The 22,907-nt window shown below is 33.7% G+C and overlaps 2 protein-coding genes across 2 annotated transcripts in view; one reads left to right on the top strand and one right to left on the bottom strand.

Moving 5' to 3' along the window:
* The window catches only part of VPS13A (vacuolar protein sorting 13 homolog A), a gene marked incomplete at its 3' end in the record, with an annotated part of 180,645 nt that overhangs the window by 104,231 nt on the left and 53,507 nt on the right, over nt 1-22,907 (bottom strand). The window contains exons 20-27 of the mRNA XM_084236962.1: nt 22,264-22,400; nt 20,441-20,570; nt 18,354-18,471; nt 17,451-17,589; nt 11,675-11,756; nt 8,858-9,012; nt 8,302-8,458; nt 599-678 (exon numbers count right to left, since the gene is read on the bottom strand). Of these exons, the coding sequence (XP_084093088.1) occupies nt 599-678; nt 8,302-8,458; nt 8,858-9,012; nt 11,675-11,756; nt 17,451-17,589; nt 18,354-18,471; nt 20,441-20,570; nt 22,264-22,400 (998 nt within the window). The remainder of the gene's footprint in view (nt 1-598; nt 679-8,301; nt 8,459-8,857; nt 9,013-11,674; nt 11,757-17,450; nt 17,590-18,353; nt 18,472-20,440; nt 20,571-22,263; nt 22,401-22,907) is intronic.
* On the top strand, nt 9,663-10,265 carry LOC311173157 (ATP synthase subunit s, mitochondrial-like; the record flags this gene model as incomplete). Its single annotated transcript, XM_084236963.1, has 1 exon — nt 9,663-10,265. One exon carries the CDS (start codon nt 9,663-9,665, stop codon nt 10,263-10,265), a length of 603 nt encoding a protein of 200 aa, XP_084093089.1.

Here is a 22,907-nt window from a genome sequence, read left to right as displayed (position 1 = left end):
GTAGAGCACTGAATATAAAATCTATTTAATGTATAAACAAAAATCTAAAATAACTGTGTTAATAATAGTAAAAGTGGTCTTAAAAGTGACAAAATACTCTGGTTGACATAATTATTAAAATTTTGTGACACATAAAAATAGGGCAATGAAGATATTGAATAAATCATAAGTACAGCATAGTACATACAAAAATAAATGATGAAATGGATCTCTAAATCAATAGGAAAGGAACAGAGTCACTGATAACAGAAAAATTAAGAAACTTAAAATAACAGTAGAAATTCAAGTGAAAAATTCATTTCTGAACACATACCACAATAAGTTCCATAAAGATTAAAAAGCTTGTTTCTTTTTGATATCCTGATTGGGAAAAATAGTCACAGTGCAGGTCATTTCTACTCAGGATGTAGAGTTGTTCTTATTTTGACATATAAAGTATTTCTAAATCACAACTATTTAATGGACACCAAAACAAAAAACCTTACCATTACTAGGAATTAAAAATATCACCTTAGAATGAGGATTAAATTGAATAACGCTTAACTTTCACAAAATTCAATTGTAACATTTCAGCCAGATAGAAGTGGGAACTGCTTACCCGCACATACTCCATTGTTAAAAGATCTTCCATTGTGTTATCCAGTGTTGTAATCAAATAAACTGGTTTCTCCTTTACATCTAAATTTTAAAAATTGTTTCAGATGAAAATAGAAAATAAATGTAGGCAGTATTAATTATATCAATTATAATTAATTATAACAACTATATAATTAGAAAAAGAGGATTTCCTATATTCTGAGCATTAGAGTCTATATTACCAAAATACAGTCCCATCTCTATTATTTAAACTCTAAAATTGTCATTTCTCCTCACAATTCTCACAACACTGAAGAATCAGGTAGGGACCCAGTCCCACCACTGGCTCTTGGAGGAACACCACTCCAGGTGTGGCAGCCACTGCCAGTTCAGGAGCCCTGTATGTATCTGCCAACTGGGTACACAAGAGCTGGGGAGCACCTGGCCTCCAGTCCCTGGCCTCCACCCCGGGCCTCCAGTTACCATGTGCAGGAGCAGAGCCTCCAGCTGACAGCTTGAACAACTGCTGGGAAGCTCCTGGTCTCCAGTTTCTAGCTCGGAGAGCACTGTCACCAACTACCAGATGCAAACCATCAGCTTCTTAAGCTACTAGAACCATGATCCTCACAACCTGTAATCACAGTTGTGGGAGACTGAAGGCCAACCATAGAGTCGGCTACAGGGTCTGAGTCACAATGGTTGTGGCTCTTGAAGCAGTGACCCAGAGAGATGCGGATCTGAGAGACTGTCCTAGAGATAGCAGCAGGATTGATTATCCTTTGGACAGAAGAGACCAGAAAAGACTTCAAAAGATTGGATACTGAAGAGTTAACAACTATACTAAACAGGGGCTTTATGAGTGCACCAGCCAAGAAAACAAATAATGGAGAGAAGGAAACACAACAAATGGCAGCCTGAGACCACAGGAGGATTACTAACCCACAGAGAATATCCAGAACCCAATCACAAACACTTAGAAAATCTGTTCTTCCTATAAGACATAAAATACAAACTTTCCATGATAATGAAATTCACAGAAATGGGAGAATACAAAGAAAACACAGAAAAAATGATCAAAGAAATGAAAGAAAATTCAAAAAGCCAAATGGATTTCCTGAGAAATAAAATCAATGAATGGAAATAAAATCAATAAATTTGAAAATAAGAAAGATGCAGGATATTAAAAAATCTATAGAGAATGAAAAATTTTGGAGAAAGCTATGGAAGAATAGACCTAATGCAGGATTGAATCAGTAATCCCCAAGATAAAAATGTACAAAGGACTAGATGGAATAACAAAGGGGGAAAAAAAACAATTTGAGACCTATGACTCCACTACAAAAGGCAACATAAGGATAGCGGGCATTCCAAAAGGGGATATGAGTAAGAAGGGAAGAGAGGAATTCAGAGAAGGGAGGAAAGACCTCCCAAACCTGTATTATTGAAGTTTCTCCCTCCTAAAGGCTTGTCTATTTTCATAGAACCAGCTTTTGATTTCATTGTTCTTTTGGACTGTCTTTTGGCTTCTATTTCGGTATTTATTGTTTTCTTTTTATAGTTGATTTCCATTTCAGCATCTTTATGGTCAGAGTCTTCATAAGTCTGTTGATGCTTGCCTTGTGACCCAGCAGTGGTCAATCCTGGAGCATGACCCAAGAACAATGTATATTTAGCTTTTTTTTTTTTAATAGAGGCATGCTTTTATTTATTTATTTGTTTGTTTGTTTTTGTTTGTACATGCACTGGGTACAGTCAGAAGCACGGGAGGGTGGGAGAATTCACCAGAGCCAGAGCGGGGAGCAGAACAGGCAGAAGGACCGAAGTACACTGCTGAGGGGAGCAGCGGGCGGCAGGAGAGGTCTGCGCGCCATGTGGGACCCTCCTCCGGTGGCCGGGGAGCAGCCGGGGATCGAGCCGGCGCCACAGAGGCCGCGGGCAGCTTCGCAACCCAGTGCTCAACCGCTGCGCCACCGGGGAGGCCCTATATTTAGCTTTTTGAGGGGTACAGTGCCCCATAGATGTCTATTAAACCCATGTGGTCTAGATCTTTGTTAAAGGCAATTACATCCTTATTTTCTGTCTCATAGATCCTATTGGTGACAGTGGGGTGTTGAAATCTCTAATGTGTTTTCAAATTTGATAGCAGCTGTTTGATGCTGTTTGATGCATTTTGGTATTCCTTCATTTAGTGAGTATAAACTGATGAGTATTATGTCTTCCTGAGGTACCGTTTCCTTATCATTATGATGTCCACTGCTGTCTTTTTACCTTTTTAAGCTGGATGTCTATTTTATCTGATGTAAGCATGGCTGTTCCTGCCTTCCTTTGGGTGCCATTTGCTACCAGAATTGTTTTCCACCCCTTTACCTTAAGTCTACGTTTACACTTGGAAGCTGGGTATGTTTCTGGAGGCAGCAGAAGGTTGGATTGTTAGAGATAGTTTGTGTCCTTTTATTGGTGGTTTCAGTCCACTGAAATTTAGTGATTACTGATATGTAAAAGTCTGTTACTGCCATTTTGTTCCTAGTTTGTTGGTTTTAATTCCTTGTGAGTTCTTTGTGTTTACTCCTCTTTAGAGGGTTTAAATTCTAAAGAGTCTTTCAATATTTTGTGCAGGGAGGTTTAATGGATGTAAACTCCTTAACATTTTCTTTGCCGAACAAGTTCCTTATTTCTCTCTCTTGCAGGAAGAAGAGTGATGAAGGATAAAGTATTCTTGGCTAGCTTGTTTTGTCTTGGGGTATTTTGAATGTCATTTTTTTTCCTCTTTTTAAAAAAGATTTATTTTACTTATGCATACAAGAGCTGGGGGGTAGGCCAGAGGTGTGGAGGGAGGTGAGAGGATTCACCAGAGACAGTGGGGATCAGAACAGGCAGATGGACTGAAATGCTCTGCTGAGGGGAGCAGGGGGCAAGACAGGAGCGGTCTGCTATGCTATGTGGATCAGCCCCCTGGCCAGGGATCTAACTCGTGCTGCAGTGGCTGCTAATAGCTTCATAGTGCTGAGACTTAACCCCTTGTGCCACCAGGGAGGTCCTCATTCTTTTCTATTATTGTCCATAGTGTTTCTTCAGAGAAGTCCGATGTTAGCCTAATGGGTATTCTTTTAACTGTTGTCTGTCTGTGTGGTCTCACCTGGCCAGGGAGCAGGAGTTCCAGGCCTGTTTATGGTGGCCAGGAGGGCTGGGAGCATGTTGGGTGAGGGTCCTAGTTTCTGGCATATCACCCAGCCTGGGAATGGCAGCTCTGAGCCAAAAGCTGTTCATTTGTTGGTTTGTTTGTTTGTTTGTAAAAACAGACAAACCTTTAGGTATGCCCACAAAGAACAAAATGGAGACAATTCTAACAAATAGAATCAGAAATGAAAGAGAAGTTACAACAGACATTTGAGAAATACAAAGATTCATGAAAGACTACTATAAACATCCAGATGCAAATAAGCTGGATACCCAATAATAAACGGACAATTTCTTAGAAGCATACAACCTTCTGAGGCTCAATCAGGACAAAATACAAAACCTGAACACACCAATTACAAGAAAGGAAACTGAAACAGTTACCAAGTCTGGCAATAAAATATAAAAGCCCAGGGCAAGAGAGTTTCACTAGTGAGTTCTACCAAACCTTAAAGAGGAACTAATAACTATCCTTCTCAATCTTTTCCAAAAAACTGAGGAACACATTTTATGAGGCCAACATTACACTCATAAAAAAACAGATTAGAATATTAAAAAAAAAAACCCACAAAACTGCAGATCACTATCAGTGAGTGCTGAACTCACCAAAAACTTAAGCAAACTGAATTCAACAATACATCGTGACCATGTGGGATTTATTCCAGGGTCACAAGGAAAGGTTCAACATATGTAAATTAATCAAAGTAATTTCAAAGTAATTTACCACTTCAACAAAACAATACAAATCATATGATCCTATCAACAGATGCAGAGAAACCATTTCATAAGATTCAACATCCATTTATGATAAAAGCTGTCAAAAAATGGAGAGAAAGAACACACTAAAACATAATAAAAGCCATATATGACAAACCCACAGTTAGTATAATACTGAATGGTGGGAAACTGAAAGCTTATCCTCTCAGAGCAGGTAAACAACAAGGATATCCTGTACTATTCAACATAATATTGGAAGTCCTAGCTATAAGAGTTAGACAAGAGCAAGATACAAAAAGAATCCAAATGGCAAAACTACCTCACTATTTGCAAATGACATGTTAATATACACAGAAAACCCTGAGACTCCACAAAAAAAAAAAAAAATCACTTGAAGCAGTAAGTCAGTAATGTGTCAAGCTGCAAAATCAATATATAAAAACTGTGTTCCTATACACAAACAACTGATGAGTGGATTAAGATATATATATGTGATATATACATACACACAATGATATATTACTTGGAAATAAAAAACAGATGAACTCTTCCCAGTTTCAACAACATGGATGGAAGGGATTTAAGAAATGAAATAAATTAGAAGGAGAAAGACAAACAACAATATCATTTCACTCATATAAAGAATAGAGAGAAACAAAAGAACAGACAAAAGCACACCAAAACCAACCCTACAAATCTCACAACTGAAGTTACCAGAAAGGTAGGGTGGAGGGTGGAGGGGAAAGTGGACTATGGTGGAAGGCTCTGAGTGCTTTGGTGGTGGGTATGGTGCAGTAGTATATACACACCTGAAAAAGCATAAACCTGAAAAATTACATGGTGTTGTATACCGATGTTACCTCAAGAAAAGATGCAATCAAAAACAAAACAAAGACCATTTAATTTTTTTTAGAAGAAAAAAAACCTCAGGACTATCTTAGAATTCTATCTACTATAGTCTCTTAATTTTGCTTAGGTTGTCTGTTGTCAATAGTTTCATATTTTCGTTAAATAAATCTAACAATTATAAAGCTAAAATGTATAAATATATTAGCAGAACAATACGATATTGATGAAAGTGCAGACAAATGGACTATAAAGGAACAGAATCCAGAATCCAGGAAATAAGACCCCCACCAGAAGCAGAGTGAGCTTTTCTTCAACAAAGGAGTAAGAATAGTACAATGGAGCAAAGACAGTACTTTCAACATTAAAGTCAATAAACAACAATATACAAAAATTAAATCTAGACAAACTTCACACCCCTCAGAAAAATTAATTCAAAATGGACCAAAGATCTACATAAAAAATACAAAACTATGAGACTTCAAAAAGACAACATAGACTATGGACTATGTAGATGCCCCCAGATTGGGCCATGACATTTTAGATATGACACCAATGGCATGCTTCATAAAAGAAAGGCCTGATCAACTAGATTTCATTAAATTAAAAACTCTGCTTTGCAACTGAAACTCTCAAGATAATAAAAAGCCACGCCACAGAGTGAGAAAATATTTGCAAAAGACACATCCGTTAATGGACTATTCAAAATACATAAGGAACTCTTAAAAGTCTGTGAGACATGGTAACAGAACAAGTCACAACCTTAACAGACAATCCACCAAAGAATAAACATATAAAAATGAAGTTCTACGTTATATGTCATCAGGGAAATGCAAATTCAAATACCTATGAGATTCCGCTATATAAATTGTTAGAATGGTCAAAATCCAGGATGCTAATACTTAACAGTAATGAGAATGTGGAGGAATAGGAACCCTCATTCACTGCTGATTAGAATCCTAAATACAATAGCCACTTTGGAAGACAGTTTGATAGTTCATTACAAAACTAAACACATTCTTCCCATATAATCCAACAAGTGTGCTATGTGCTATTTACCCAAAGTAATTGATAATTTATTTCCACACTAAAATCTGTATATGGATGTTAACTGAAGTTTTTATTCATAATTATCAAAACTTGGAAGAAACCTAGATGCCCTCCAACAGGTGAATGGATAAACTGGTACACAATGGAATATTATTTGGCATTCAAAAGAAATGAGCTATCAAGTGATGAAAAGCTGTACAGAGGACTTAAATAGTATTACCAAGTGGATGAAGTCAGTCTGAAAAGGCTACATACTGTATTACTTTAGTTATATGACATTCTGTAAAAGGCAAAGGTGCCACATGTTGGAGGAAGATAAAAAAGGATGGATAGGTAAGAACAAAGAGGACAGTGAAACTCTGTATGTGATACTATAATGATGGATACATGTCACCACACATTTGTCTAAAACCCCTAGCAAGGCACAATGCCAAGGTGAGTCCAAATATAAACTATGGAGTTTGGGTATAATGTGGATTTATCAACTCTAACAATTTATCACTCTGATAGGGAATACTGATAATGGGTGAGGCCAGACATGAGTGGGTTCCAAATGGTATATGGGAAACCTATATATCATCTACTCAATTGTGTTGTGACTTAAACACTGCTCTAAAAATTAGAGTCTATTTAAAAATAAATTTAAAGGCATCTCATCATATGTTCTTATGCTGAAATGAGTTTAATGAAATTAAACTAAATAATTTTCTTAATCATTCCAGTCATTCAGAATTATATTTCATGAAAAACACAAAAAATAAAAGAGGAAATATAAATAGCACCTTTCTAAATAAATAGCACCTTTCTAAAGCCTAACACAGCAAATGAATATCTTCTAAGGGATCATATAATTTATCCATTATGACTATGGAATATAAAATGTTTGTGGTAGGCAGAATGACACAGACCCACCCACAAAAAAGGATGCCAGCACTGTAATCCCCAAAACCTTAGAATAACACTACTTCACTGGCAAAAGATATTCTGCAGAGAGGATTATGGTTAAGAGGAAATTATCACGGATTGTCCCTATGTAACCAATATAATCAGTTGAGTTTTTTAAGAGAGGAAGCAAAAGGCAGAAAAATTGGATACAAAAAGGCAAAGAAAGGAAGACCTAATGCCCAGTCCAATGCTGATTCTGAGATACAGAGAACTATGTGCAAGGACCAAGGGAAACCACTAGGCACTGAGGTCAGCCTTCACTTACTAGGCTGCAAGGAAACAAACTTAAATCACATGAAACTAAATTCTGCCAACACCTAAATGGGCAAAGAAATGGGTCTCCCCTAGGAAAAAAGACTAATTATAATAAAGAAAAAATCAAAATCAACAAGCAACTAAACCAGAGACACACTACGGGGTTGGGGAGGGGGAGGAGAGGAAAGAGTTGGGTCATAATAAGGGGGGGTGAGAAATTGTATGGAGAATATAACCAAAATGAAAATGCATATATTGTGCAAAAATGAAAAATGATGTTAAGAATTATATAAAATATTTTTTAAAAATAAAGAAAGAAATGGGTCTCCCTTTAGAGTTTCCAAATAGAAACTCCTATAAACATCTTATTTTCTTGCTGAAATTTGTGGCAGACTAGTCAGCTGCAGAACTTTAATAAATTGTGTTTTTTTGAGCAGTAACTGTGGTAAATTATTACACGATCATTAGAAATTAACTAAATGTTTTAATAATTAAGTAGATTTAAAATTAAATCATGACTGTTTTATTTTCTTTAATGAAAAAGTTATCATTTTCTTTGCAGTCAATCCCCTTAGGTTCCCAAGTATAAGTTTAAAATAAAAACCTATCTCACCAGCACAGTATTTCTGAGATGTATTAGCAAAGGTACTGATTTTAAAACCTTGAGAATTTAAGACTCCCAAGTAGGATGTCAAACAAAATTAATTCATTTATTTTAAATAAATAGATTCTTACCCCAATATTCTGGGCATTTTAAGCAGAACTCTTTCACAAAGGCATTTGCTTTCAAATCCAACGTTCTAAACTCAATTTCTGTACCCAATCCTAAGACTTTAATTTCTACCACAGGTAATTCACAATCTCCAACACAGTGATAAAACTGAATCAAAACCTGGAGAAGAAAAAAGAAACCACTACTACCTAAAATAACTGTTTATGTGGGTGGTGGTAATATGACATATGAGGTAAACACATGATGTAAATATTTAAAATTTAGGCAATTTTATACACACACAATTCACACATTGTATAAATAATCATTTTCAATAAATATTTACAAAGTAAATACAATTTATCATTTAACCTCCCAATTCTTCATCAAGGAAATTAATCTTCAAAGAAAAGGGAGGGAGAATCAGTCAGTATCACTTGGATTTGGCTTAAACAGGATGAAAACAACAGTGCCTATTGGTGATGAAATCAAGTACATAAGTTGTGGACAGCAGAAATGATAATTAAAGTCCTACTAATAATGATAATTAAGTCCTACTAATTTTTCTATGGTACATACCTCTGGCACTTCAAATCTTATTTTACATTGAGTCATATTTTTTAGACAGTCCTCCTTTAGAGTTTTTCTCTGTTGGTTACTTTTACTCCTAGTTGGCAACTGAGCAGGCTCTTCCAAAGGACTACATGGTGCATCAAAAAATTCTTCCTCTGAATCTAAATATCATACACATTATTCAATCATCTAAATAATTGCCCTAATAATGTTTTTAAGTTTTTCTATAATATGAACACTACAACTAAAACACTTAAGTTTCTATTTCAAAAGTTGCATGCATATGACAATTTCTCTCAATGTTTAGCAATTTTAAAAAGTTAAAACAGAGTAAATTTGAAAATAGAGAAATAAAAACAAATACTTTATATCAAAACATTTACAAGTTTTCATGTGTTAAAGTAGATACTAATGCATTTTTTATCCTTTAATAACAAAAAGGGAAAATTTTAAAAATTCACTACAAAAAAATTCTCCAAATAACTAGGGAACACATTGTAAGTCATCTACAAAGTTTTATGGCAGTCTTAACTTATAGTGGGATAAAGATGATTAATTATATTACTGGTCCTTGTGAATATGTACCCAACTTTACATTCCAAAAATTCCACTGAAAAACAACTCTAAAGATAATGAAATTATATTTCATTAAAGGAATGTTAGTCAAAATTTCTGGAAAATACATAAATATCTGCCAGAGCCTGCAGTTTTTTATATGGTCTTAAGATCATATAAAGGTTATTTCTAGGCCAGCCGGCGCCACTGCTGATGTGAAAGACACGCGCTGGGTCCGGGCCTCCGACGCCATCAAATGATGCTGCTTAGAAAAACTTTCCAGCAGTTGTGCGGCTTAAAGAAACTCTCATGGTCATGTGACTCCCGTTACTTCTGGGGCTGGTTGAATGCAGTGTTTAATAAAGTAGATTATGAACGCATCAAGGACGCAGGCCCAGACAGGGCAGCCTCCGAGTGGCTGCTACGCTGTGGGGCCATGGTGCGCTACCACGGTCAGCACAGGTGGCAGAAGGACTACAACAGCCTCCCAATAGGCCCTCTGGACAAATACAAGATTCAGGCTATCGATGCCACAGACTCATGTATCATGAGACTTGGATTTGATTACTTAGAGGGCCTGCAGCATGTTGAAAAAACAAAGCTATGCAAGTGTCACTATATTGAGGATTATTGTTTGAAGAGACTTAGTCAATTTGAAAATTTACAGAAAAGCATGTTGGAAATGGAAATAATTTCATGTGGAAATATCACAAGCAAAGGCATCATTGCTTTGTATCACTTAAGTAACCTCAAGTGTTTGTTGTTAAGTGATCTTCCTGGAGTAAGAGACAAAGAAAACCTTGTTCAAGCCTTTAAGATAGCACTGCCTTCTTTGGAACTAAAATTGGACTTGAAGTAAAATAGTAATAATAAGTGTCTTATTTCAACTTAAAGTATCATTTGAAATTATTGATCCTAAATGGTAACAAATATAATTATCAATAGAACTGTAAGAATGTATTAGCATAATATTTCAAAGCAAAGTCTATTATATGCAGAAAAGAAATATTCAGATGTGAATCACTAAAGGTACTCAATTGGAAGTGATTAAATCAAATCATTAAATCATTTTAAGAGAACTGCAAATAAGGTAGCATTTTTAATTCTAATATATTCCTTATTTTATGTAAATATCTATACAGACATGTCTTGATATAGATACTTGTGACTCAGATATACAACACATATACTCTATTGTATTTTAACAGAAGCATGTTACTATAAATGCACAATTATGAAAAACTGAAAGCTCAATTTCAGATTGATAGGTGGAATGAATTAAGCAAAGTTGTCAGTGGTTGAGACCATTACGTTACTTCCAAGCATTTGTTTGCATTTCTTATGATCTTGCATTCCTTTGTTTTTTATATCCCCTTTCTGAGAATCAACAGTTTCTGGGTAATTCATCTATTTTGTAAGCCTAGTCTAGCATTATTAAAACTACACATAAATATGTCTGTTTAGTGGATTTAAATACTTTATCTTATTGCAAGAGAACAGAGGAAACAATAAGCGACAGTACAGCTACATTTGTTTTTGCTTAAATTAAAAAATTGCTTGAAATAGTTCCACATGTCAGAAACATTTTTATTCCCTCATATATGTTGGATACTAAGTCTTGAAAGTTCAAGTAACATCCAAAAAAAGTATAAGCACAAAATCCATCTTATATCTAGAAAGCAATGACAAAGAATATCATATATAGATAAAACATATCTTTATTTTTACTGCTTGAAATGGCCTTAAGTCTATTATTGTTAGTTATGTACCAACATGTTTATATATGTTTGATTTATATTTTAAACTGTTGGATATAATATTGATTGGAATTAATTTTGAAATTAATACTTTCTACAATGTGGCATTCAGGTAGAAAAATGAATTTTAGTTGTGTTTAGAAACCAACTGATATAAATAGCACATAGTACAAATGATATACTATTTACTGATATTTGCCACTGTCATGTAAAAAATCAGAAAATAGTAAAAAAAGATGATGTATAATAGTTTCATGTGAAACAGTGATGATTCCATGCTGAGGAATGGATTCAGATATAGTTAAATTAAGCACAAGTATACAGTTAATAGAACTCATTAAAAAATGATCCCTTCTATCTCAGGTTTATTTGATTACTGTTCAGTAAGGCAACTGATTAAACTTAGTCTGGAGCTTAAAAAAAACAAAAAACAAAAAAATAAATAAATAAATAAAGATTATTTCTAGTATATACTTATAATAAGGAAAAATTCCCGAAAGTGTCATTTTACCATCTTCAACACATGGAAGTTCCAAGAGAGGAAGTCTTTTCTGTGGAATCTGTGATGCTCCCAAAGCAGCAGATCTTTGATTCTGGAAGAAAGGTAATTCCTTTTCAGTTAACACGAAAGTTTTCACTTAAAGTTCTAAGATAATCTGACCAAAAAAAAAAAATCTCAATTTGAATTAACTGAAAAAAAAAAAAATCCAGCATGAATTAGAAAAGTATATTATAAAATGTGTATTTAAAGAAATGGTTTTAGGGCCTCCCCGGTGGCGCAGCAGTTGAGCGCTGGGTTGCGAAGCTGCCCGCAGCCTCTGCAGCGCCGGTTCAATCCCTGGCTGCTCCTCAGCCACCGGAGGAGGGTCCCACATGGCACGCAGACCTCTCCTGCCGCCCGCTGCTCCCCTCAGCAGTGTATTTCGGTCCTTCTGCCTGCTCTGCTCCCTGCTCTGGCTCTGGTGAATTCTCTCACCCTCCTGTACTTCTGGCTGTACCCAGTGCTTGTATAAATAAATAAATCTTTAAAAAAAAAAAAAAAAGAGTGAAAAAAAATAAAAAATAAATAAATGGTTTTACAATTTCAAGATTAATAATAAATTACAAAACTGTGACAATAATTTCCCTGCTGACAGCTCTGAGTAAGAGATTTTAGATATATTTTAACTCAGTGTCTGCAACAGATAGGTAAACCACCTCCATGACATCCATGAGAAACCATCAAAAAGTCAACTGTTTTCAATAACTAACTTTATTTTTCATTTTGTTTAGCATTACTTATCGGCCATAATGTTTTGTTTCATGTACTTTTTTTTTTATTATTAACATTTGGTATACATCATTTGTGTTTTAAAAGTATATTTAAACCTCTAGGAGTAGAGTGCCTGTGGTTTTATTTTCAATTTTTTTTTTAATTTATCCAACAAGAGCTGGGGTGTAGGCCAGAGGTGTGGCGGTCGGGGGGAAGCGTGAGAGGATTCACCAGAGACAGAGTAGGGAGCAAAACAGGCAGATTGACTGAAATACACTGCTGAGGGGAGCAGTGGGCTAGTCAGTAGAGGTCTGCTGCGTCATGTGGGCCAGCTCCCTGGCTGGGAATCAAACCCATGCTGCAGTGGCTGCTGATAGCTTCACAGTGCCAAGACCTAATACCTTGTGCCACCAGGAAGGCCCCTATTTTCAATTATTTTAAGGAGAGTTCAGAAAATTCTCTTTTTTACTGTTTGGGAAATGCAGCATAAAAAAATAAATTAATTTCATTTAAAGAAAATAACAAAGACCACCTGAAACACCCATGTTAAGAAAGAAAACAGTGCCATACCCTTACTCAGAAGCAACACCAGTGCTCCTCCTTGATCGCAATCCCTACCATTGCTCATGGTCTGCTTTTATGTACTTGTTTTAAACCTCCCATGAATATGTTTCTCTAAAAAATACACTGTTTGCTTCTGTTTTCTAAACTATAGAAAAAGGGAAATATATCACATATATATTTCCTGTGACTTTCTTCCTTTATAAACAATCTAAATTTTATCCATAGTCCCATCACTATATATTAATAGCACACACTGATATTGTCCACCATAATGTCAGTAAATATTTGCATTGTTCACAGGTTTTTTTCATTTTACACACTGTTCCACTCTATACATCCTTGAACACACCTCTAGGTGCTCAAGTTCGAGTCTTCCCATGGTGCATATATCCAAGAGTAGAAGTGCATATGTTCATCTTACTAAGTACCCTAATGATGTTACAAAAGGTTGCAACACCATTACACTAACTTCGGAAGATTAGAGTTTATATGGCTCCATATACTCACAAATCTTAGTGTTTTCAGAACTTTAAAATTTTTCTAGAGTCATTGGCAATCTCATACTAGAAATTCACAAATGCATATAATAGCTACTACACACTGGGTTATTTGAGCTTGTCCTCGGATTCCTATTCTTTTATCTTTTGTAAAATTTTACAAATGTTTTTCTTAATTAGATGACTTGTTTTTTCATTTTTAATAGTGTCTTTGAAAAAGGAAAAAACATTTAATTTTTCATGAAGCCTGACCTATTTTTCATCTTCTATATGTATGCTTTTTTATCCTAAGATACTTTTGCCTACCACAGGAGTTAAAAGATTTTCCTCTTATGATTTATGGTAAGAAAATTTCTATACCAGTGGTATTTACATTTAGGTCTATGTTCTATTTCAATTTAAGTGGTATAAAATAAGGGTTAATGTAATTTTCTTTTTCACTTGGAAATCTAGTTATTTCAGAACCATTTCCTGAAAGAACGGTCCTTCCCCATTTAAGATAGGTTGGCATATTTGTAAGAAATCAAATATAAATTAATCACATAGTATATTATGGGTTTATTTCCAGATTCTCTACTGCTTCATATATCAATATATTCATCTTTTTAAAATTTTTTTATTTAAAAATATGGAACGCTTGACGAATTTGCGTGTCATCCTTGCGCAGGGGCCATGCTAATCTTCTCTGTAACATTCCAATTTTAGTATATGTGCTGCCGAAGCAAACACAACATATCCATTCTTATGTTAACATACCATTTACATCAACACCTATAGAGTTAAGATTTGAAATCAAGTATTAGAAATTCTCCAAAATCATTCTTATCCAAAATTGTTTCTGCTATTATATATGCTTTCCATTTTTATATATATTTTAATTTTTTTAAAGATTTATTTATTTATGCATACAAGAACTGGGATATAGGCTAGCAGTGTGAGAGGTGAGAGGATTCACCAGAGACAGAGTGGGGAGCAGAATAGGCAGATGTATAGAAATATACTGCTGAGGGGAGCAGTGAGTGAAACAGGAGAGGTCTGCTGCAACATGTGGTTTAGCTCCCTGGCCAGGGATAGAACTCAGGCCATGGTGATAGTGCTGAGACACTGAGACTTGATCCTTGCACCAGCAGGGAGGCCCTCTTTATGTATATATGTGTGTGTGTGTGTGTGTGTGTGTGTGTGTGTGTATAAGCTTGCTATGTCCTAAAAGAAAATATTTCTATTTTGCGATTGCAAGGAATCTACAGTTTGGCTAAAACCGTCTGAAAGTCAGTCCCTTAATTCTTAACTATCTGCACCATTCTACTTAGGTCTTATAATTTTTCAAAAAAATTTTTTATAATTTTAGGTACACAGGTCTTGAATTATTTTTAATTTTTCTTAAGTATTTAATCCCTTTTAACGCTATTGTAAATGGAAACTTTTTAAATTTCATTTTTAGAAATGAATACTTATTTACATTGCTATTGAATTCTACAAACTTCCTACACTTGTTTACTATTACTAGTGGTATTTTTCTATATTTTTAAAACCATTGACCATAAATGATCATGTTTTCTACAAATAAACATAGCTTTACTTTTTATTTTCCATCCTATACTTCTCTTGTTTCATTTGTAGAGGACAGAACTTTCAATATAAATTTAATTAAAATGGCGAGAAAAGGCATTCTTGCACTATTCTTGATTTTACAGGAAAAGCATTCAGTCCTTCTCAAATTAAGTATAAGATTAGCTATAGATTTTTCCAAGATATCCTTTACCAAATTGAGGAGGCTCCCTTTTATTCTCACTTTATTGAGCTTTTTATCACGAATAGTTATGTGTCAATGACTTTTCCTTTCAATTAAAATGATAATGCTTTTTCTCTTTTATTCCAAAAATGTGGTTATTAACAATAGTGAGCCAATTTTGCTTTCCAAGGGTAAAGGCATTTGGTCACAGTGTTACACACTTTTTAAGTATCATACATTTTCATTGTAATATTCGTTAAGAATTTTTGCATCTATGTTAATGAAAATAATAGTCTTATGTAATTGTTTGGTTACAATAGCAGGATAGTACTTTCACTGAACCTAATGGTCTCAATTGTTTTTTCTGGTTACAGTAGCAGGAGAATATATTCAATGAAACAAGAAAATATGGCCATTTGCAGAAAAAGCAGAAAAAATTCAGAGAGGAAGCTTTATTAGACTTATTGCAAATAATTTTAGATAAATTCTTAACTATGCTAGGAGAGCTGAAAAGAATCATGCAGAAGTAGGAAATCAAGAAATTGGGGAAATAATGTCATAGTAATTAGAACACATTAATAAAGAGACAGAAATTATAACATGAAATCAAATTCCAGACCTGGAATATATAACTGAAAAAAACTCACTATAGAATTTCAATAGCAATTTTAAGCAGACATCAGTGAACAGAAAGACACAGATCAATCAAAATTACCAAGAATAAGAAATTTAAAAAAAAACTACCTAAGGAACTGTGGGATACCATCAAGTAAGTCAATATATGCATTATGAGCACCTCAGCAGGAGAGAAAAAAGGGGGAAAAGGATGTATGAAAAGTACTGCATATACAGAAAATGAACAGCAAAATGGCAAAAGTTCTTTATCATAATTACTTTATGGTGAAAGTACTGAAACACCTGAAAATATACAGATTGGTAGAATGGATTTTAAAAAATGATAAAATGTATTTGATCAAAATTTTAAGACTATTCTTCAGAAGAGACTGTTAATAAAAAGTTCAGCAACAAACCACGAAAATAATACTGTGAAAAACACTATCGGCTAATGGTACAACATGTCAGCAATTTGCTATTTGTTTTTTTGAAAGGGGGAAATCTGAGTATTTTCTTTTGAAAGACCCTGATGAGGTAAAATATATTAAGATACATGAAACCTAGAAATCATGAAGGAAAAATCTAGCAACTGACTACCTGGAAAGCAAATACTACATAGAAAGCAAAAATAAATGTATCAGATAAAAATCAAACAATGAATGAGGGAAAAAAACTATTTGTAAATGAAAAATTTCCCTAATTGAAAAACCATAACTGACAAAAGACGTAACAGTAGTTTCCAAAAATAGAAATTTTACATACACAAAAAAATGTATGTAAGTGGGCCCTATCTTACTCATAAAGAAATATATATCAATCTAATACTGGAAGATAACATATTTCTCATTTAACAGAATGAATTTTAGTATTTAGTAATACTCTAATGAGAAATAGACTCTAATTTACTCTTGGTGGAACTACAAATCAAAACTAAATTTAGAAAAAAAAAGTTGACAAAGATCATAAAATTCACATACTTTTTTAACTCAGCAATTCTATCAATACTTGTTGGTATTTACCTCATGGATAAAGGGATGCCCAACATAGATATACAAAGAAGTTCAAACAGTATTTTTTATAGTTATGAACACACAGAAAAACTTGAATGTCCATCAAGAGAGCATTATATTAGGCAAGGAAGTACAGGCACACAATTTATTACTATAATCATCACAAAAAATAAGAAAGATCTGTGTGTGCTAACATAAAACTATCTCTAACATATATAACATATAAGTAAGGATGGTGAAAGATTCAGAACAATAAGTATACTGATCCCATTTAAGTGATTTTAAGTATTGACAGTGCACAGAGGCAGACATGTTTCTGTATTAGTGAATTAATACAAGCTAAAAACATTTTCAGAAAACCAGAAAAGCAGTGTTTAACAGCGTTACCATTGAAGAGGTGCTGGAGGCTAGAGAAGTGAAGAAAGGTAGACATCATTTTATACCTTTTTTTCACGATGTGCCCCATTATTATTTCATCTATTTCTCTATTTTTAAAAAACGTAATTTTAAAAAATATACTCAGAATGGATTAAATTGAAACTGAAATTTCTGCAGTTGCTTACTATTTGTGAAATTTCTTTAATTCATGCCTTTATTTATTCTGATAATAAAATTACCTGAAAAGGTTTGACAGGGGCATGTGCTTCAGTTGCAGGTGTGGGTTTTGGAATACTTTCAACCAAATCCAAAATCCCTCGCAGTTTGTTATCTGAGATTCGTAAAGAAACCAGTGGTAATGTTCCAGAAATTCTGAATCTGTTTCAAAAATGTAGGAATTATTTTAAAAAAACTTTTATTCTGATTTAAGTATATTAATTAAAGACAACTATTCATAATAAGCAGTTAACATCCAGAACATATTTAAAAAACCACACACAAAAAAAAACCTCCTACAACTCAACAAATAAAAAACAATCCAATTCAAAGATGGGCAAAGGACCTGATTAGATATTAATTTCTTCAATTAAATATATAAATGGCTGACAAGTAAATGAAAAGATATTTAACATCACGAAAAATTAGGGGAAAGAAATTTCAAAAGTATACTTAAAAATTAACATCTATTAGGATGGGTATTATTTTAAAAAGAAGAAAATAACAAGGTTGGTAAGTAGCTGGATAAACTGGAACCCCTTGGGCACAGCTGGTGGGAAGACTTGCTCTGTGAAACAGCACAGACAAAAGGACAAATATGGTATAATTCCACTTATATAAAGTACCGAGAGTACTCAAAATTCATAGAAACATAGAAATATTGATTTTCATGCACTGTGAGGAGAAGCGAATAGACCATTCAGTTTAGGAAGATGACAAAGTTCTGGAAATGGATAGAGATGGTCATACAAGTATGTATTTAATGTCACTGAATTAATCTTAAAAATGGTAAATTTTGTTAGGTGTTTTCTATGACAGAAAATAAGAATGAAATATTCCATGAACCGATTCCAAGAAGAAAATATTCCCTTAGCCACAGAATAACAGAAAATCAATAATCACATGAAACTATAGATAGTACATACTTGGGCATCCTTATATCCGTGAAAACCAAAGCCTTAGAGAGTTCCACATTGAAGTGCATAGGCACCAAAATATGCTGTGGAGATACATTAAGTTTTCTTGCTTCTTTCCAATTATCACCTAGTTACAGAAAACAATACATACTTTTTAAAAAAACATATTTCAAATATGTAATTAAAAAACCAGCTAAACTGAAACATAATAAACCTAAAGTTATTTATACTTCAAAGTCATACACATGTATATAACCTTAGTGCCACTTTTTCAGGTACACACAATCAACAGGTAAATTACTTTCCCTTTTATCATTTTCCTTAAGCTGCTTTATAGGATTCTTTGTTTTCATATGAAAAATACTCATTAAAAAAGTTTTATCATATCCACTGTGCATATTTCACTCAAAAATACAACATAGCTAAAAGCCAGTAATGAAAAGCAAAGGGGAAGATGCATTTCTTCAGAAGTAAATAATAAAAGCTAAGCTTTATTCAAGATTTACTATTGGCACTGTTCTAGGCAATGTTTAAACATGTTTTTATTTCTCACCATGGCATATACTCATACCATTTTAGAAAACTAAGACTTATTGGAATTTATCATTTGTGTATGGTCAGAAAGACTGGTAAGTGCTAAAGCTAAATTCTATATCCAAGTATTTTAAAATATGATCCTCCAGCAACACTCCCTGCAGCATCAAAAGCCTAAATGCTCAGTAAGGGGATGGATAAATAACTGACAGCATCACCTTAGAATTCCGTCTAGTCTAGAAATCAGGAACTCAAGTGTCCAACATATTACTAGTAAAAATATGAGAATCAGGATATAAAACTTATCAATCATGTAAAAAACACATTCATAAATATCTCAATTCCTAAACATTACATAAGTACATGCCATACACTCAGGCACATATACTGAAAAAAGCAAAAGGAAATGCATTAGAGTATCATCATTGTTTATATGTGAGCAGTACAAAGATGATCTTTTTGTTTTTCTGTATTAACCAACTTTTGCTAACAGACGTAATTATTAGAAAGACACAAAGTAACCTGAGTATCAAAAAATCCTGCTCTAGAATATTAGGAAAAAAAGACAAAAAATTGAAATAAATTTTTAAAGCCCTGTCCAAAAAGATTTAATCATCTAAAAATAGTTAAATATCAAAAATAATTCCAAGGAATTTCAACGATTTTCAGACAACAGTAATAAAATATTCAACTTTTTTTCTCAAATCATTTCAAAATCTTAAATATTAAGTTTAGTTCACAGACTTTGGAAAATTAGTGACCAAAATAAATCAAACATACCAAAATACACTTTAAGTTATTCCCTGGGGAAAACTGATGGATTTTTATATAAACAATTTACATTTGCCAATCACTATGACACACCAACTATGACAAAACAGTCATATTCTAGTTCGTTATCCTAAAGCAAATACAGTTAAAAGAAATAAAACCAAATGTTCCAGTCTTATATAAGCTAACATTATTAATGATCACTGCTTTGGGTTCTCATTGCTTCTCTATTACTAACTCATAGTTAAAATGTGACCCTATACATCACAGACCTCTGAAACAGCCACCAATTGAAGTTACTTGTCTGCAGACGTGAATTTCTGGCTCTGTCGTCTTTATCCTACTTTGAAGTATGTATCAGGGCTTTAAAATCTTTTAAAATATGTATCAATGCTTTTCAAAGATTGGAAAACATTGTTCTACATCATAATTTCTCAATCTCTGTACCACTGACATTTGGGTCAATTAAGGCTTTGCTGTAATGCAGCTTTTCTCTGCATTGTATCAGGTTTAGCAGCAATCCTAGCCTTCTTTACCACAATGTTGGTAATGCCCCCAACTCTCCATTTAAGACAATCAAAAATGTCTACAGACGTTGACAAATGATTTTAGAGAGGCAAAACATAGCTACTAGTCTAGCTCATATAGCTCCTAATAAATATCTACTATCACCTCTAACTCAAAAATGTAAGTTCTAACATATTTAGGATAAAAGGTCTTCAGAGAAACTGCTTTGACCTAATTCATCACTTCAGCAAAGTCAATCAGTAAACGTTTCATTGTATACTTACCAACTCTGCTATAAAGCAGCTGTATGCTTGTAAGCTGAACATCAAAGGAATCATAAGCTATATGCATTATCTCTTCAAGTTTCGCACCATGTTTCACATCGGGTAACTCTGAACGACTTTTACTCGCCACCTTGAAGTTGATTTTAACAGTTTAGAGTATGTAAATATCGTCAAAATGAATATACAGTTTTGATCCTTCAAACTCTAATATAAAAATTTAGTAGGAAAGGATAAACTCACAATTTGAATACACTATAAAGGTCATCAGAAATGTTCTTATCCATGACATGAATAATGATATGGCCAAGCACAGTGAATTTTCACATATTAAGCTATACTTTCCAATTACTTATATTAAAAGACAGGAACCAAGTTATTCCTGGAGAATAATCCACATAAAAATTTTCTAAATCTTAGAAGTATTTTTCTTAAAAACACTGAGATAAATAAACTCACAAAATATTTTTATGACTCTTGGACAGATATTTGGATAGCTTTATAATGAGAAGAGATAAAGATTAAATATTAAGATAACTGAATTTTAGTCCCAACACTGCCATCAGGTGATCCTAAGAAGTTATATTTCCTCTTTTCTGGCATAATATATATACTACTTTGTCCACTTCAAACATCGCAGAAATAATTTCACAGCAGTAGAGATCTTACTCATTTGAATATACACACGCATATTTGTGTGTAACACCATACACATACACAAACACACATTTTTCTTCTATCTGATATAGAGCATATAAAAGAAAAAATCAAACTATCTGTTTGAAAGATAGTGAATTTTAGGCAAAAGGCTAAGCAAACTGCCTGTCATGAACAGATCCTTACTCCTGACATTATGCTCTTTCGGCTATAGCACACTGCCCTTGAAACAATTACACAACCAAATTAAAATATGAATAATTAGCTGTATGAACTTGATTATAAATGTAAATCAGGTGTCTACATAATTACCAACTGAAGAGTAAAAAATAAAGGACAATGTCAATATCAAGAGAAGACATATTTGTTAGGCAGCCAGAAAACTATTCTAATATTGTCCATCCCTCCTGTATCTTCAAACAGTTATAGTTACTATTCCTCTATACTTGAACTAGAGCAATGCTACTTAACAGAACTTTCTGCAGAAATGGAATTGTTCCCTCTCTGTGTGGTAAATAGTAGCCACAAGCCACTCATAATTAGTAAGCACTTTGAATATGAATAACTGAATTTTTAATTCTACTTAAATTAATAAATTTAAATGACCACAAGGTTCACCATATTGATCTAGAAATACAGTACAGATTTAGAAATACAAAAAAAAAATTATTCTCAAAGCTGAGGAATAAAAATGTACATAATAGGATGGAAAGGGAAATGTCTTAAGATAATACAAAAAGATTCTCTTCACAAACAAAAATACTAAATGTCAGTATCTAAAGTTATATTCATAAACAACTTCATAAGGATGAAAATATATCTGATTACTTCCAGAACTCTCTCTTATTCTATATATTTTGACTTATCATGTAATAAATCTAATTTAAAAGGAAATAAAGTCCTCAAGCATTACCCTCAAATTCTATACATATGACAGTTGGGCACTCCTGACCTGCAGAACTTAACTGGTCAGTTTGTTCTTAGAAATATAGGAAAAATAATTAAATGAAATTTCACTTGATAGACCAGAAAGGAAAATTTCTCAAATCCTAGAATCTACCATAAATCAAAAAATCAATACACTAGATCTAACTGTCTAAAAAACAAAATACATTTTAAACAAAGAAACAACCTACATGTCATGTTATAAAATAAATATTAGTATATACCTTTAGATGACCAAGATCCAAAAGAAGGAGATTTGATGTAGGGGTAAAAATTCCATTTTGTGGGATAATAACATATGAAGCCTTCAAATTAATCTTGAGATCAAGAACCTTTTGTGTTTCAATAATATACAGTAGACCTGCATAAAAGTTAAATCTTCACAATGAATAGTTTTCACAAATTAGTCAAGAAATAATCACTAATCATATGAATTGGTACCAATCTTAAAATTAGTATTTAAAAATGAATAAAATTTTTTCAATATTAACTCAAAATGTGTGCTAGCAAATGTGCACACTCCTAATTAAATTAAATAACAAAACTGTTGGGCCTCCGAGGTGGCGCAGCGGTTGAGCGCTGAGTTGCGAAGCTGCCCGCTGCCTCTGCAGCGCCGGTTCGATCCCTGGCTGCTACCCGGCCACCAGAGGAGGGTCCCAAATGGCGCGCAGACCTCTCCTGCCACCCGTTGCTCCCCTCAGCAGTGTACTTTGGTCCTTCTGCCTGCTCTGCTCCCCGCTCTGGCTCTGGTGAATTCTCTCACCCTCCCGCGCTTCTGACTGCACCCAGTGCTTGTATAAATAAATAAATAAATCTTTTAAAAAATAAAAAAAATAAATAACAAAACTGTTATGATTTACAAATTTTT

Source organism: Talpa europaea, assembly GCF_964194135.1.
Source record: "Talpa europaea genome assembly, chromosome: 7".
Taxonomy (NCBI): Eukaryota; Metazoa; Chordata; class Mammalia; order Eulipotyphla; family Talpidae; genus Talpa; species Talpa europaea.
This window is presented reverse-complemented; position numbering and strand designations above follow the sequence as displayed.